This window comes from Brettanomyces bruxellensis, chromosome 8 (assembly GCF_011074885.1).
Source record: "Brettanomyces bruxellensis chromosome 8, complete sequence".
NCBI classification, from domain to species: Eukaryota; Fungi; Ascomycota; class Pichiomycetes; order Pichiales; family Pichiaceae; genus Brettanomyces; species Brettanomyces bruxellensis.
Window position 1 is genome coordinate 592531 of NC_054689.1, and position 17775 is coordinate 610305.

General features: G+C 39.4%; 6 protein-coding genes and 1 non-coding gene across 7 annotated transcripts; 4 read left to right on the forward strand and 3 right to left on the reverse strand.

Moving 5' to 3' along the window:
• Window positions 1–268: 268 nt before the first annotated feature.
• Window positions 269–1987, forward strand: BRETT_000464 (uncharacterized protein; the record flags this gene model as incomplete). The annotated part of the gene is made up of 1 exon (XM_041279030.1): window positions 269–1987. One exon carries the CDS (start codon window positions 269–271, stop codon window positions 1985–1987), a length of 1719 nt encoding a protein of 572 aa, XP_041137244.1.
• A 239-nt stretch (window positions 1988–2226) lies between these two features.
• BRETT_000465 (uncharacterized protein) lies at window positions 2227–4791 on the reverse strand (the record flags this gene model as incomplete). Its single annotated transcript, XM_041279031.1, has 1 exon — window positions 2227–4791. One exon carries the CDS (start codon window positions 4789–4791, stop codon window positions 2227–2229), a length of 2565 nt encoding a protein of 854 aa, XP_041137245.1.
• A 535-nt stretch (window positions 4792–5326) lies between these two features.
• On the forward strand, window positions 5327–6448 carry BRETT_000466 (uncharacterized protein; the record flags this gene model as incomplete). The annotated part of the gene is made up of 1 exon (XM_041279032.1): window positions 5327–6448. The coding sequence occupies one exon, from the start codon at window positions 5327–5329 to the stop codon at window positions 6446–6448; it is 1122 nt and encodes a 373-aa protein (XP_041137246.1).
• A 274-nt stretch (window positions 6449–6722) lies between these two features.
• Window positions 6723–7997, forward strand: BRETT_000467 (uncharacterized protein; the record flags this gene model as incomplete). The annotated part of the gene is made up of 1 exon (XM_041279033.1): window positions 6723–7997. One exon carries the CDS (start codon window positions 6723–6725, stop codon window positions 7995–7997), a length of 1275 nt encoding a protein of 424 aa, XP_041137247.1.
• A 545-nt stretch (window positions 7998–8542) lies between these two features.
• On the forward strand, window positions 8543–8752 carry BRETT_000468 (uncharacterized protein; the record flags this gene model as incomplete). Its single annotated transcript, XM_041279034.1, has 1 exon — window positions 8543–8752. The coding sequence occupies one exon, from the start codon at window positions 8543–8545 to the stop codon at window positions 8750–8752; it is 210 nt and encodes a 69-aa protein (XP_041137248.1).
• A 221-nt stretch (window positions 8753–8973) lies between these two features.
• On the reverse strand, window positions 8974–10293 carry CAR2 (ornithine aminotransferase; the record flags this gene model as incomplete). Its single annotated transcript, XM_041279035.1, has 1 exon — window positions 8974–10293. The coding sequence occupies one exon, from the start codon at window positions 10291–10293 to the stop codon at window positions 8974–8976; it is 1320 nt and encodes a 439-aa protein (XP_041137249.1).
• A 744-nt stretch (window positions 10294–11037) lies between these two features.
• Window positions 11038–11110, reverse strand: BRETT_000470. The gene has a single exon. It is a non-coding gene; the product is annotated as a tRNA-Lys (tRNA).
• Window positions 11111–17775: the final 6665 nt, after the last annotated feature.

Here is a 17775-nt window from a genome sequence, read left to right on the forward strand (position 1 = left end):
ATCTGGGTCATGATTCATTTTTCCAGTGCCTGACTAACGAACAGTGTTGCTTTCTCCGGAAACCCGTTTTGCCAGATACATTGTTCATCTTTTAATATTATTTAAATTACACTTCTCTTCTGCTATTCCCTTTTCTTCATCTTTTAAAAGGTGCCTTCATTTCTTTCATTTGCTTCTTTTCTAAAATCAGTCGTCTCTCTTTCTCCCTCTTGCATTCCTGATTTCTCGATTTATTCATCTGTTTCATTCTACAATCAGATTAGTAGTTATGCTGGGTTTTCTCAGTTCTTCCAGGCTACCGTCTCCCATATTACGATCTGCCACTAATGCATACTATAGAGTTCATATCAGATTTTCATTACTTTCATCAAAATATGCTTACTGTCGTTTCTCTTCTGCGCAGGCTGCTTCTTCTGCACACGCGATAATTGCACACCATATTTTGTCCCGAGATGACGATTTTTCAGATGTTGACGTGCCTTCAGCTGAAAACGTTGAGAGGCAAGTTGCATTCACTACACCGTTACAGCTTTATAATCAACGTGTCGAACAGGGTGTGTTGAAGGATGATCCTCATCAGAGACGAATCTTGAAGAGCATGGAATTCTTATTTGAACAACTCAAAGAGTATCATCCACCAAATGTTCTAAAGCCGTGCTTGCAATCAGCGCAGTCGCATACATCAATTTCAAGCTTCATTAAATCGCTATTTGGGGCATCAGTCCCTTTCAATGATTACAATAGCAGTGTTCCACACGGAATATACTTGTATGGTGATGTTGGGTGCGGAAAGACAATGCTTATGGATTTATTCTATCAAACAATCCCACCCCATTTATCCAAAAAGAGACTGCACTTTCATCAATTCATGCAGAAACTTCACAAGCGATCACACGAGCTTAAAACTGTGCATGGAGAGCATCAGAATTTTGATGTGATGCCTACTCTAGCATACGAACTTTCAAAGCAGGCCACTGTTTTGTGCTTTGATGAATTTCAGGTGACCGATGTTGCTGATGCAATGTTGCTAAGGCGTTTAATTGATCTGTCACTTCGGTCAGATCATGGTCTCGTTTTATTTGCCACGTCTAACAGGGCCCCAGATGATCTTTATATTAATGGCATCCAGAGGGAGTCTTTTATACCTTGCATCGAAGAAATTAAAAGCAAAACAAACGTGATACACTTGGATTCACCCACGGATTACCGGAGAATCCCTCGTCCGCTTTGCTCTGTGTATTTTTCGCCTAGAAAAGGTGCCACTTACCATTCAAAGGAGTGCAGAAAGCAGCGGAAGCATCACATTGATTCATGGTATTCATACTTTTCTCAGGGTCACCGTATGGAGTACAGAGTGCCCATAAGATTGTGGGGTCGTGAATTAATGGTTCCAAAGTGTTCACCACCATATGTTGCCGGCTTTTCTTTCAAGCAATTGTGTGGTAAGAATTATGCGGCAGGAGATTATTTGGCATTAGCATCGCAATTTGAATCCATAATCGTGACTGATATTCCATATCTAAGTATAGATTCTAGAGACGAGGTCAGACGCTTTATCACATTTTTGGATGCAGTTTACGATAATCACTGCAGACTGGCGGTGACTGCTGTGGCGCCATTTTCGGAAATTTTTGTTGAGCCCGAAGATATTAACCCTGATTATGGCTTTGAGTTATCAGAAAAAGGCAGAAAGAAGCTTGAAGAGAGCAGAAAGCTGGACGAAAGCTTATCCAATAGTAACTCTTCTAGGAATGAGCAAAGCGAAATTTACGATCCTCTCGTTAAAGAACACGGGTTTGACAAGAGTATCGCCCGTCAGGCAAATCTTTTTGCAGAACTTGATGAAGAAAGGTTCGCTTTTGCAAGAGCATTAAGCCGTTTAAAGCAGATGAGGTCTCTGGCATGGGTTGAAAACGTTTCTGCCAAGGGGATGACAGATTGCCTTAAATTAGGTAAACATCACATGCCAAAGATGCCAAATTGTTAAATACGCACTCAAGGAAATAGTTGCATGCATAAATGTTGTATTATCGTCATGTCATATTTGCACATTCCGTATTCCAGGATTTTAGTCGCTCTCGCTTTCACGCATATATGTTTTTTTATGTAATACAGTTAATTCTTTATATACATCTAATGTTGAACACATTTAATTAAAATGTAGATGAGGCACACTTGCATCGATTGGATTTTTTATTACTTTTCAAATGTATGGCTTTCGACTCTTCACTCTAGAAGACTCATATCAATATCGATCTGATCCTTATTTGCAACAGCACTTTTTCCAGTTTCCTGTTTTGGAAGCTCGTCTGTGGATTTTTCACTCTCCTTATTAGACGAATGAACAAAGTCGACACCCCCATTTGGACCTGTTTCAATTCTTTCCTGAATGATTGGCAATGAAATTGCCTCCATATGCCGTTTAAAGCCAAGCATCTCCTTATAAGTTTGCTCATCACCATTTTCCAACTCAAAGTCCTTGAAAAGTGTCCATATCTGATCACGAGATTTCTGAGAACGGCTTTTTTTCATAACAAGTTCGCACGAATAATGAAGAATTTCCCTACACCGCTTAAATCTCCTCAATCTAGCTTCTACATCGACAAATCCAGCAACTATATCCTTGATAAAGCCTGGTGAAGATAATGGCCAAACCTGCAAAGCGTCTTCATATAATTGACTGGCACTTGAAAGACCTTTGTACTTGATTGTTTGTAGAACTAACATTTTGAACAAATCTAGTTTGGCATCTTGATTTTCAACTGCCTTGATCGCCTCCCGTAGAACACGTAGAGACTCTGGTTTCGATCCATGTTTATCTTCAAAGTCGTAATACATTAAGTAGATAGCTTTCCGAAAGTTATCGGGACTATTCTGAAGTGATTGGTCAAAGAGTGACCTAATTCTTTCCTTTTTAATAGCCAATTTGTCCATGTATTTGACGGCAGCAGTAAGATATGAATTCCAAATCTCAAATACGGTCGGATATTTAAATATTGCCACCCCTCTCTCATATATTTGAAAGCACCGTTCATACAGTCTGTGTTTTTCAAGAAAGTTGCAGTAGTTCAAAATCATTAATGGTGTCACGATCTTAAGCTCAATCACTTTATCGTAGATATTGCATGTTTGAGTCACATCGTCGGAGCTCTCCACTATGTCGAGGTACAAAGACCATAACCTAACGGATTTGTATGCTCTAACCTGAGCACTGAGTTCATCATTATCGTATCTTATATCCCTCTCGTTTACGGTGCGTCCAGAAAGAACTGAATTTGGTAACGTCACTGCCTTCTTGATTACTTGTAAAGCTTGATCATAATTATCTTGTGCCTCTATTTCTACCCATGAGCACCATATTTTCTCTAAATCAGATACAAATCGATATGGAACCTTAACAGCAGTTGCATAAAGCTTTCGAAGCCGTTTTCGATCTTCCTTTGCGGTAAATCTGATATAGTCAATCCATAGTTTGGGAAGCAAATCAGGTTCTCTAACTTTTGGTGCGTCGATTGTCAAAATGGCCTGCTGATAGCAATGGACAATCCTGTTGTAGTCTTTTTCTTTGTCGTATATTTCCACCCTGTCAAGCCATGTTTGCACATTGTTTTTATCCTGTCTCAAATATACATCGTTGATAATAAATGGCCGTCTTGAAAGCAAATCCTCGTACCGTTGAAGCAAAACGTTCAATGTAGCATTAAGGTTATTTGCATCTTCGTTTTCCATGCCTTCAACTTCGTCCAATTTATCCGATATCACCTCAATATGTGAATCCATCATGTCAACATATGAGTCGTAAATGATAGTAAAATCATCAATAGTCATGCACTCTGTGAGGCCATGCTCAAACGTTGAAATTACTTTCAGGAAATTTCCACTAGCAAGCCAGTATTCTGCATACTTTGTAACTATGGACCCCTGTTGACCTTTAAATTTTGCTTTCATTTTATTATACATTTTGCCTGCATGTTCATCCATGATGTGACCATTTTCATGTGCTCTCTTTAGATTTTTTCTTATCCGTACGAGGCAAGAAAATAAGTCTTTGTAAACATCAAGCTCCGGTCTAGAAAGTTTGACTGCAAACCTTAGGTCACTAAACGATGTGTCAATGTACTTCTTAAGCAGCTCAAACTGCTGAAATGTTTGCACGTGTTGAAGAAGATCATTAATCACAGTTGAAAGATCGGTAACTGACTTCTCCCCGTTCTCTTTTTCAATTGCACTAAACGTATTCACTAAATACTCATCATAATGTTTTGCGGCAGTTCTGAAATTGCAATATCTTAAATATACTGTGATCATTGTGGGCCCTCCTATCTGTTTAGCACATTTAAGGAACATGGGCCATATTTTTGCGTGATCCGCAATTGGAAGTGCTTGAAGAGCGGTATTGAACTGTCGTCTAATAAAAGTGGCATCAATATATTCAACATTTTTTGTAAGGAAGCTGCAGAAAAGTAACCAAAGCTCTAACTGGTCAGAAATGTTTACGGAAGCCCTTGAAAATGCATCTGCAATTTGCTGTATTGACTCAGTGCATTTGTTGTCGTTATCGATTGTAGAAACAAGAAGATTTAAATATAGCATTGTTAGTTTAACTGAATTACGCAACTTATTCACACCCCTATACAGCAAGAATATTAATGCTTGCTTATTGGCATTTGTAGCCGCTTTTTTGTGTTCGTAGTACTGCAGCCATAATTGTTCGTTAGTTGGATCTTTGAGAAGCTGCTCTTCATATGAAAGATCATCTTCTGAGATAAATTTTAAGATAACAGGATCCATTTGCTGCTCAAAAAAGATGGTCTCTTCATGTGTTATACTGTTTCGTTACAATAAGATAGCATGTGTTTGAAAAGGGTGGATGTTCATAGCTTTCTTAGTGCCACTCTATATTTTTTAATTCACACTGTAAATTTTTTGTCCCTGTAATCGGCAATAAAAATACGCTCTGGACTGATCGGTAATTTTCTCGGCCTGCTGTTTCATTTTTCTTTACCGCAATATCTGAAAGCTGACGAGAGAGAGAAGAAAAAAAAAGGTCTATGCATGCAAATCTAAATTAGACAACCACCGCTGATAAAGTATTTGTCATTTTTTCTCTCAACATATACATTCTTTTGAAACAATATCTACACATTTCCTATCCGGAGATACTGGTCGGCTAATTACATCTTTAGAGCTGTTCTGTTGTCATTAAGAAGATGTCTGGTGCTGGTAACAGGTAAGTGGGAATAACTTTTTGTTTAAACTTCTGAAAGTTGTTGTTTAAAATATTTGTACTAACATTTTGCACAGAGATAATGTGTTTCCAACACGTATGACCCTTGCCTTGGAAAAAGGAAAATTGAAAGGAGCTGAACAAGGATATTCGTTGCTTAAAAGAAAGTCTGAAGCTTTGACAAAACGGTTCAGGGATATTACTAAGAGAATTAATGATGCCAAAAGAAAGATGGGAAGAGTGCTACAAACGGCAGCATTCTCTCTTGCAGAAGTTTCCTATGCCGTTGGTGGAAATATTGGCTACCAAGTCCAGGAATCTGTGAGTGGAAAAGCCAGGTTTAAAGTCAAAGCAAGACAGGAGAATGTTTCTGGTGTTTATCTACCGCAATTTGAGACGGAGATTGACGAGTCGATTAATGATTTCAAGATGGCCGGATTGGGAAGAGGAGGTCAGCAGGTTCAGAGAGCCAGGGAGGTTTACACAAAGGCTGTGGAAACGTTAGTGGACTTGGCTTCTTTGCAAACAGCGTTTGTAATTCTTGATGAAGTCATCAAAGTGACAAACAGGAGAGTCAATGCCATCGAGCACGTGATTATTCCACGGACGGAGAACACGATTGCATACATCAACTCCGAGTTGGATGAGGTGGACAGGGAAGAATTTTACCGGTTGAAAAAAGTCCAGGAGAAGAAACAGCAAGCTATAGTTGTTGAAGAAGCGGAAGATGCTGCGAGAAAGGCCAAGATTAAGGAAGCCAAGAGAAAGAGAAAAGAGGCAAAGAAGCAGGCTGCGAAAAAGGCTGCGGAGGAGAAAGCTGCAAAGTTAAGAGCTGCTGAAAAGAAGATTGCTGAGCAAAAAGCTGCTGAGAAGAAGATCGCTGAACAAAAAGCTGCTGAGAAAAAGGTCGCCGAACAGAAAGCTGCCGCGCAAAAAGATGCTGACGAGAATGCTGCCAAGGATAGTTCTGCAAACGAGAATTCTGAGAGAGAAGAAAAAGTGGAGGCTGAAAAGACTGATGAGAAGATTGAGGATGAAACAGCAAATGAGACGGTTGACGATAAAGAGGTTCAGGATGAAAATGTTGAGGCCGAAGATAATGAAGAGGAAGTGGTCGATGAAAGTGCAGAGCAAACTGTGGAAAGTAGTGATGATTCAGGTGAAGACGAAGAAAGTACCAAAAACCTCATCCAGGAAACGGAGGATGACGTCATATTTTAGTTGTTTCTTCTCCGGGCATATGGCCTGTAATGTGTGTGTCGTATGTGGGAGCTGTGCTTCCAGGCTTAGTTTAGCATATATATTAAAAACAGGACTTTATTTTTGAGTGAGTAGCCGTTTACAATTTAAGTGCCTCGAAATTTTTTTTACCCGCGGTAGCCGGTACCTATCGAACTATTCTATGTATGCATGTTATATTACTTCTTTTTTCTTCATCTTTCCGATAACATCCTAATATCCTTGGTAACCCCACTCCAAAGTTTGTTTGTATTCTATGATCAAAAAGAAAGAGTTTTACACCCAATTTGGAATCATCTGTGGAATTTTGCTCGTTTTCGCCGCGCTTCTTCGTTCGTCTAATGTCTATCATGTTTTAAATGAGATACACATTGAGACATACAACTATCCAGAAAACGCAGATTTTCATGTGGTTACAACGGATAGCGTGATATCATCCATTTCTAAGGAGCGTATTAGAAAGAGATTGGAAGGTTTAAGCAGAATATTTCACGATGGAAGATTCTATAACAGTGAAAAGGGATATAAAAGTTCGCTCTATCTTTATGAAAAACTACAGAAAGTCGCGTTAGCTGACTATGAACGTCTGTCGGTTGAATTGTTCAATCACAGCAGTTGGAAGCAGCCAAGTGTAATATTCAGAATACAGGGGAAGTCGGATAATTTGGTTATTGTGGGGTGTCATGTGGATTCCATTAATCTCAACCCATTGAAAGAAGCCCCCGGAGTAGATGATAATCTCTCTGGAGTGGATATTTTGCTTGAGACGATCGACGTTTTGATCGAAAGCAATGTTAATTTCTCAGATTGGCAAAATACCGTCGAGTTTCATTTCTATGCAGCCGAAGAAATGTCGTCGTTGGGGTCACGTGACGTTTTCGGGGCTTACAAGAAGCATGGTAAGCGAGTTGTTGCAATGCTTCAGCAAGACATGACAGGATTTACAAAGAAAACTTTTGAAAATGGAATGCCTGAGCATTTTGGGCTGGTTGTTGATTACTCTTCAAAACAACTGGTGCAGTTTGTTAGACGCATTATCAGCGAATACACAGATATCAAGAGTATCGATACAAAATGCGACAAGGTGTGCTCTGATCAAATTTCGCCATTGATATTTGGGTATCCTGGGGCCTATGTCTTGGAATCTGTCATAGAAAATAGCAATCCTTATATCCACACGGACCAAGATTTAATAGATAACATAGATGTCAATCATATGGTACAGCATGCAAAGCTTGTTACAGCATTTGTGTCCGAGCTCTCTGTATGGATCCCTAAATATTTGAATGAAAGCATGCAAAGCGACCAGGATTTGTTCCAATTTAGTTTGTATGACTTTTTCGTATTATTTGCAACATCAAGCACCAGGCGCACTATATGGTGCGTAATTCTTGTTGCCGTGGCAATATCTATGAGTGTTACACTTATAGGCGACATTTTTAGTGGAGAAAATTCCGAAACCGTTGATCCCGATGAGGTAATCCCACTCCGGGTATCCCAAAACGATAACAGCAACAGGAAAATAAAATAGATGTTGAAAATACAAAATATGGGGCATACCAATAATATGTTATGTCTTTAGAAAGAAAGTGAATGGTGGTCTACATTTCTGGACTTACATCTTGATTTCATATCATCAATTATGAATCTACCAGACGCTTACATCGTAATTTTTTTTTTTTTGGTAGGTCCGCGATCTCATGACTCAGTACGGATAATCGGGCACGTCTGAATAGTGCGTGGAACAAAAAAAAAAGCAGTGCATAATGCGGCAGTATTCAGCAAGGTTTTCTAATGGGGTAGCCGCCGCATAATTCTTCGCGGGCTGTCAGGTTCCAAATAAAGTTTCAATGTTTTAAAAGTGTGGGGAAGCCGTATTCGGTTGTAAGGGACTGTTAAGTAAGTCTAATATACATAATGTGGATTCTTGGTGGGCGTGACTACTTTTATAACAAATATAAATAAGGGTGACAGTCCTGTGAAGATTTGGGAATCTTGCTGGTGGATTTTAGACACAAGTACGTACTCTTCTTTGCTACCAATATTAACTGTTGAATCGACCTTACTATTACAAATATGATTGGAGCTTCTTCTATTTCAGAGATGTTCAGGCAGTATGCTGCAAGGCTTATGTCTGTCACAAAGCAACCTGTGTCACGTGTCCGTCCTGCCGAAGGAACATCTGTTGCAACCATGAGTGCTGAGCAAAGGCAGATGTCTGATAAAAAAATGGCAAACGATCTGGATAGGATAATTGAAGCAGAAATGCTATTGGCATACGATTAAACGCATTTATGTATATATTGTTTAATTTGTTAATTAATGATTTATGAACGTCTTTTAACTGTATTGAGTATGTGGCATTAAAGTACATTCTCTTTCATGTAGTGACTAACCATGACCCCGACTTAGAGCTACTGCTTTTCACCTCCTACACTAACGCAAAAGCCAAGTCTATCATATATCCTCAAGATCTCATTATTACTAAAAACAGTGGCACTACTTACTTACTTTCTTGGGTCAATTGGCATCTCCTTAAGGGCAGATCTGATAGAGTCTATTCCCTTGAGCAAGTCCTCCTTGGAAATAATAAGAGGTGGTGCCAATCTGATGATGTGGACGTGAGTTGGCTTAGCCAAAACACCGTGCTCCTTCATCTTCAAGCACAAATCCCAAGCAGTCTTACCCTCCAATCTGGTGTGGTCAATCACAATGGCAGTCAAAAGGCCCTTACCTCTGACTTCCTTGATGATTCCATCTGACTCAGCAGCAAGCTTTCTAAGCTCGGCCTGGAAGAATTCTCCCAACTCCTTGGCCCTCTCGACCAACTTTTCATCCTTAACAACTTCCAAAGCCTCAATGGAGACTCTGCAAGCCAAGGCATTACCACCATAGGTGGAACCGTGCGAACCTGGCTCTAACACAGACATGATCTCTCTGGATGAAAGAACACAGGAAACTGGAATAACACCACCAGAGATGGCTTTACCCAGAAGAACAAGATCCGGCTTATCCTCCTCAGAAAGGTAGTGCTGGTAGCAAAGCATCTTACCGGTTCTGGCAATACCGGTCTGGATCTCATCGGCGATGAGAAGAACGTTGTACTTTCTGCAAAGGTCTCTAACCTTCTTGAAGTAGTCGGCAGGTGGAACAACAATACCAGCCTCACCCTGAATTGGCTCTATCAAAATAGCAGCAATCTTGTCACCGGCATTCTTGAAAGCCAACTCAACATCTTCGATCACGCCGTATCTGATCACCTTCTTACCATCGGTACCTGGAATGACTGGTCCAATGTTTTTTGTGAATGGTCCAAAGTCTGTTCTGGCCTCTGGGTCAGTAGACATCGAAATAACGGCAATAGTTCTTCCGTGGAAGTTGTTGGCGCATGAAAGAATGATACCTTCATCAGCCTTGATGCCCTTCTTCACGTATCCCCAACGTCTGGCAATCTTCATGGCAGTCTCAACGGCTTCGGCACCAGTGTTCATTGGCAAGACACATTCGTAGTTGAAGTACTCGGTGATGTACTTGGCCCATGTTCCGAAAATATCGCAAGAGAAGGCTCTTGAAGAAAGAGTCAACTTCTGAGCTTGCTCACACAATGCCTTGATGATTCTTGGATGGCAATGTCCCTGGTTAACAGCAGAGTATGCTGAAAGGAAATCGAGGTACTCTCTTCCCTCTGGATCCCAAACATGTGCACCTTTAGCTTTAGCAAACACAACTGGAAGTGGGTGGTAGTTGTGTGCGGCGTACTTTTCCTCGTACTCGCGAGCCTTCTCTGATGAGAGGTTGAATTCTGGAACTGGATAGTGATCAGTCATTGTGTAGGATGGATATACTGTTATTAAAGGAATATGCTGTATGAATATATCAACTGGCTGGAGAAAGTATCACTTTTTCTTTCCGGTATTCATCCCGGGCATTTTTGCAACGGTTCAACTTTGACGTACATTTCCTCTCTTTATATATTGACTACCCAACTTTTCAAAGTTTACTATCTTATGAGAGCTATAGGGTGTAATTCGCTAATGCTTGTCCATAGCTACCATAATATGCCTACTTTTCATCTCATCGGACCAAATTGCGCATAGGGTGCGAAATTATAATTGGGTCATGCACGACCATCCAATCTTTTTCCCTGCTTATCAGCTATGGGCAATCCAGACCGAATTCGGTTATCTACTATTATTCAGGTAATACCACTATTGTGCATATTTTCAAATTTAAGCGGTGTTCCAAATCTTTGATTTCATGTTTTATCTGATTTTGAAAAATTCTCATGTGATGAATTTAAAATCTCCGTTCACAGGATCTCACACATACGACAGACCTTGAAAAATCACCGTCCTGTATTCACATGTTCTCTAAAAACCCCAGTTAATCGAAGTGTTCTGTTCTAAAGGATTCAATTAACTAACTATTCAAATGCTGAAACAAAAGCATCTTCTTTCTCTTCCTTTTCCTCCGTACTATTAATTCAACATTTAATTTGACTTTCTTTAATGTACGTAAAAAATAAAAAACTTCCACATCGATTATAGATGATGAAAGGATAAAAAATAAAGAGCCCTACGCGGGGCTTGAACCCGCAACCTTGTGATTAAGAGTCACACGCTCTACCGATTGAGCTAGCAAGGCTTTTACGATATTTGTAAGGGGTCTGCTTTGGTTTGAACCTAAATTATTTTAGATTATGTAAGTCCAAAGTGATTTGTGTGTTTGTTTTGAAGTGTTGAATCAAACCACTAAAAGATGAAGTATTGTATGTTGTAAAATAGTGTTTTTAGAATGTTATGATGTAATTTAAGTAAGTGCGGATGTCGGAGTTAAGAGAGACCTTATGAGTTACTCCCGGGCTTTAGCTATCAAACTCCTTCTTTAATAGAACTAATAAGAACCTAGCAGTCGGGGAGATTCAGACAATTGTAAGGTCGGTTACCTAAGTGGGTGGATATAAATGTACCAAGTGGTCTGTGTGATAATGTTAATGCCTTTAACATTCTAACAATTGTGTATGTATCACCATAGAAGAAAATGAATTTACTTCCTTTACTCTGTTACCATCAAAGTGGAGTCGAACTAGTAGTATTGCAAAATAGGCTATCGGGTCTCCTCCCTTCGTAGAAGAAACAAGTTATATAAAAAGAGGTAAAGTAAAGTAAAAATAAAAAGGAAAATAAAGTGAGGTAATCATACATAAAAAAAAAAGATTTAATTCTCAGAAACAGAATTATGATCGCGCATAATTATTTTTTCTGCTGATTCCCTAACATACACAGTTAGTGCATTTTATCCAGGATTGTCTCTATTAGATATTATTCTAAATCTTCGTTATTTTAGAATAAGTTCAGATCTCAAAACAAATAAATCTAATGACATATAATAATAGATTACCTAATACTAGGTAATATTCTCATATGTCCGACACGCTCCCTTGATTTGTAGCATCTGAATAATCATGCTCCTTAACTTACCCAATACCTTGGTAGTAATAGGTTTAGTAAGAATATCAGCTAACTGGTCCTTCGTACTAACGTGTTTGATAATGAAACGCTTCTCTTCAAATCGTTCTTCTAAACATTTCAACCTGACAGCGTATGGCTTTGATTTTGGTGAAAAGTTACCATAAACTATCGTATCAACAGCGGATTTGTTATCCACTAAAAGTTCAGGATAATTTCCTTCGCCTTGATAAGCGGACATGAACTTCATGAGAGGGTGAAACCATTCAAGCTCATTAGAAAGTAGGTAAATTGCCTGAAGTTCCGCCTCAGTAGATGACTTGCAGACCAATGGGGTATACTGGCACTTCCAATAGAGAGGTGCATCCGAAAACATGATGAGAAATCCGTTCATGGACTTCCTTGTAATCGGATCTTGAGCATAGTCACTATCTGAGTAGCAAATCAAATGATCCATTTTAGTTTCCGAAGTGTGTTGATAAATGATAGATTTGAAACGACTATGATAGAGGTAGTTTAAAACATGTTTCAACTGATCAACGACTAGACGATGAGGATACGTCGAAAAACGCGCTAAGTAATCAACAGCATAAGCAATATCAGGCCTTGTCATAACCGCGACGTATAATAAACAACCAATTTTGCGTCGAAAATCACTGACTGCCTTATTAAGCATCTCCTTAGTAGCTTCTAACGGATGTTCCGCAGTATCGAAGTAGAAATTTGGACTTAACGGAGTAGCACAGCTTCTAGCAAAAGTAAGGTGAAGCTTCTCAACGAATTCTTCGATATAGGCAGACTGACATAGCTTAATCTTTTTCACACGACCATCCTTTAATCTTTCCACAGTGAGATCAATCCCCAAAAACTTCTGTAAATTGGTCTTCTTATCAGGTTGGATCGTTTTAAGCTCATATTTACCAGATATATGTTTGTAAACTTTGTCCAGTATAGCTTTATTCGAAGCGCCAACAATAATGTCATCCACAAATAAACCAACAACGCAATCGACTTTTCCATTCCGATTCTTATGAATGTAGGTGGATGGAAAAGGGTGGGAACTTTCAAAATTAATTTTGGCCAAATGTTTCTTGAATTTCCTTATGCCACAAATTGCCCGATTGCTTGAGACCATATAAAGCTTTGTTAAGCTTATAGACCACCCTCATGCCGGATGGCACTTTTGCATGCCTTGTGTGGGTAGAATACCCTTGAGGCTGATAAATGTACAATTCGGTATCAATAGGACTGTATAGATAAGCAGTTTTGACATCAAACTGAGCCATAAACCAATGCTGAGTAGCAATAAGAGCAAAAATCGCTCTCATGATCTCTGGTCGAAGAGTTGGAGAAAATGTAATTGAATATGTATTCTCCTTCTGGTGATCACCGCGAGCAACGAGACGTGCTTTGCGTCGACCATCAGATTTAACGGTAAAAACCCAACTTGTGGAGACGCAGCAATTCAAAATTTTCGGATCATCTGTAAGAATTGGATTGCAATCCCATGTGTTATGTATATGATGAGAGTGAAACTCGTCATCAATTGCTGCCTTCCATTTTGCAGCGTCCTTGCTGCACATCGCTTGTTTGTAACCTTTCGGATTAGCTGCGAGATAAATGTCGCTTAACAACACTTGAAAAATCCGTGGCTTCTTCCGAGCAACCATATAGGTACGCTCAGGAGCAGAAGATTCGCCAGGAGTGCTGTTAATCAACGGCACCGAGGAACGGGTGTCCCCATTCACAAGATCATCATAAGTATGTTTTCTTGATAAACGAGTTCCAGTCCTAAAAGGCTCTAAGGAAGAGAATTTGGACTTGTTCAAACGGCTTGAACCCTTCTCGGTCTTCACTTTTTCACCAGCAGAAGTCGCAGGAATCACTTGAAATGATATCTTATGGCCAGAGGATCCGGATTTGTCCGCCAAAGTATCATGAGGTGAAGTAACTTGAGGTAACTTAGAGTGATTGACTTCTCCATCCAATGACGAGTTGAGTAATGCTCGATCATCTTCATGTTCTGCTTGTAAAGGGATGTTAAGATGCCTGGTCGTAGTATGATGCTTGGACTCCGTGTGATTGTGTCCAGTTAGTCTCTGATAATCCTTTTCACCAGCATTTAAACTTGGTGAATCAGAAACTGCAAATTTCTCAGGTTCGACCACGGGCAACGGACGATTTAACGTGCTCAGTGCTTCCATATTTTCAGGAACTGTCACTCTGGAAGTAGCAAGATTGTTCGATTCCTTTCCACCGACAACAGGGTTGTCGTCAGTAGAAGTTGCAGTAGATCTCTCAGCTTTAACGTTCTCCTTAGGAGCTTGGGGCATTGAATGCTTCGCTCCCTTAATCTTACCAGCATGACCAACCATAGGTGAACGCTTCGCATTAGGAGCGGGCTTCGATGAAACTTTCTTGGGTTTAGTACCCTTGGCAGGCTTCTTAAAGTTTGGCTTCCTGTAATGCAGTTGAGGAGTTGAGTGATCTCCTGCATCCAAGTCGAAAAGCATAGTAGTTTCCGCTGTAGGCTTCTCGTCTGATGCTTGGATAGTCTGAGGTTCCTCTGAGAGTTTGAGACTTCACGTAAGTCGGCAGCGCTCTCAATATCATCAGAGTAGTCCTTAGACGTAGAAGAAGTAGTAGACAGTATGTCTGAATTATCATCTGAATCTGGCACCCAGTCAGAATCACTTTCGTAGTCATCGTCTGAACTGGATACAATTGGACTGCCAGCACGCAATGTGGGCTCTGTCACAATCGAATGATCATCATCTTCAGATAGCTCGGTCTCCATAGCAGCATCGTCGTAGAGCTTTCTGTCAACAGGAATAGATGACGCATTCTGACCTTCAGATAATCCAACAATACTCGGCACCTCAGAAGAAATATCACTTGATGCATCCATCAGCAGATAGATCGGCAAAAATCTCAATTCTTGGATCATAAAGTGACTGCAATGAATCATCCACGCGTGATTGAGGTGTAAGAAAATAGTCTGTATAAAGTACAGACGGGTTCATAAATTGAACATGGCGTGTATCCGTAAATGTACCCGTAACGTGTGTCTCCTGGCGTATTCGGGATGAAGACTTGGCAACCAAAGGTTTCATTGCTCCATCCAAGATATATGCCCTGAACAGCCCTTTCCCCAAGCTTAGGTGTGTATTTTCGGAGGGTAAGTAACCTCACAAAGTTCACCAAAGATATGCAAATCCTTAGTTTTGGGAGACATAAACTTGAGTTTAAGTGACGGACTGGTTCCAATATTATCATTCACGAGATTGTTCCTGACAAATACTGAATATAGCACAGCTTCCTTCCAAAAATTGTGAGAAACTTTACCAGAATGCAACATGGCACGCGCATCATTCATAATCGTTAAGTTCAAGCGTTCAGCAACACCATTAGACGCAGATGTATAACCGGAGGTAGTATGAAGTTCAATACCTTCACGTTCTAATATGGTTTTCAATTCAGCATTTAAGTATTTCAGTACCTTTATCTGAGAAGATTTTATGCACTCTGTATCCTTCCTTGCTAAATTGGTTTGATACCCATCGAACGTATTTATCAACTGCACGAGCAACATCACTCTTGTGTTTCATCATAAAAACCGTTGTATACTTAGTATATTGGTCCTTAAAAGTAACAAAGCAACCCATTTCGCCAACACTCGTGTGCGTCTAGACAATGCAAACATCGGAATAAACAACATCAAAAGGAATAGGACGCAAGTAATAGTCTCTTGAACCCTCTATAGCATTTGCTCGTCTCGCCTTCGCTTCCATACAATCAACACAACCTTTGCTGAGCAATTCATCAAGTTCCTTTATTTCCTTTTTCGAAGCAGTAATCGTCCCATGATTAATAGACTTTTTTTGATTAGCCTAAGGTTAGCATGAGCCAATTTAAGATGTAAGTTGTTTATATGCAATTGTCCTCCACCAATCATAAACTGATTAAAATCACCTGGTATATACCATAGCTTGTTAACTTGAACTAACTGAATACATTCATCTCCAACATTGAGAACCTTTGAATAAGTCTGAGATTTGGTACCAAAATCGTGAAAGTAGGTCTGAATTCGGCATTCAGGGCAACGGTTGATATCGTCTTCTGAAAAGATAGTAGGAGCACCCTCATAATAGTGTAGGTAGAGTGTAAGAACATTTCCCATGTAATTAAAGATTATCCTACCGGAACCTTCCAATTTCTTTTGACTATCGTCATAACCAACAGAGAAAACTTTATCGTCCTTGCGGAAAGGCATGTAATCATGTAGCCATTCCCTATGACCTGTGAGACTAATGGCAGCGCCATTATCAATTAAGATAAAATCTCGAATGCCTCGGAGTATTCAAACTATCCATTGGCACGCTGCCTAGGACTTGTAACTCGGAGATATTAGTAGATTCATCGCTCAATTTGACATTATTCATATTCTCCTTCCTCTCATTCTTCTTGCCTTTGTTAGATTGATCCTTCTTCTGATGATCAGATCCATGCGAACGGTTATTATTCGGCGGCTCTTGTCTTTTCTTGTTTTTCGAAATGCTGGAATAACCTTGCTTGTTGGAAGTCACAAAGATTGACTTGGAAAGCGACTTCGAAACAATCGCAGCATTACGTTTAGACTTGACTTTTCTTTCGATCCATTTCTTAAATTCAACTAAGTCGTTTATTTCATCAAATTCTGAACAATTTCCTTTAATCGATTCAGCGACACCGGGTCTAAGATGGGCCAAAATATCTGTATCCCCGTGATAGCAACTACACCATTTTATAGATGTAATGACATTGTCAATGATGTTGACATAAACACTAAAGAGGCTTCTAATAATCATCATGCCTGATAACATCTAAAACATTCCTAAACCATCCTGATGTAATTCAATGTTTGTCACAATCGTAAGTTCCCAGAATAATAAGTAGGGCTTGCAGTATTCTATGAACAAATTCCATTTGCATAAGCAGCTCTATTCATCAATAGCAGAGTTTGGTAGTAATTCCATTTCTGACAAATTTCTGATTAATATATATGAGATCATCTCGTTAAGAATATCGAGTAGGAACAGCTTCCTTGACTCAAAATTGAGATAACAACAATTCACGCGCAGCAAAATATGATTTCACTTGAAAAGTAAACGAATCATTAAACATCTTTAGGCATCGAAATAATGTATCTGAAGCTCAGTTAAAAACCAGCTGATAAAGATAATATGAATGAGATTATGTAATCGATATGATCAGCGATCTACACAAATTTCTCAATCTGTTAACACTCATAACGGATCTTAGAAAATTTTCCCAGGAGGCATAACCTGAAAATATTTTCATCAAGTGAGAATTTTTCTTGAGAGAAATTCAGTAGACATAATAAAAAATTCCTTCTCGTAGAATTCTCAACTAAATTCAAAAGAAAAAAAAATGGCATACACATCTGCCTCTTCACAAAAATCACACAAATTGGTTATCCTGTCTGTGACGCCATGTCGGAGTTAAGAGAGACCTTATGAGTTACTCCCGGGCTTTAGCTATCAAACTCCTTCTTTAATAGAACTAATAAGAACCTAGCAGTCGGGGAGATTCAGACAATTGTAAGGTCGGTTACCTAAGTGGGTGGATATAAATGTACCAAGTGGTCTGTGTGATAATGTTAATGCCTTTAACATTCTAACAATTGTGTATGTATCACCATAGAAGAAAATGAATTTACTTCCTTTACTCTGTTACCATCAAAGTGGAGTCGAACTAGTAGTATTGCAAAATAGGCTATCGGGTCTCCTCCCTTCGTAGAAGAAACAAGTTATATAAAAAGAGGTAAAGTAAAGTAAAAAT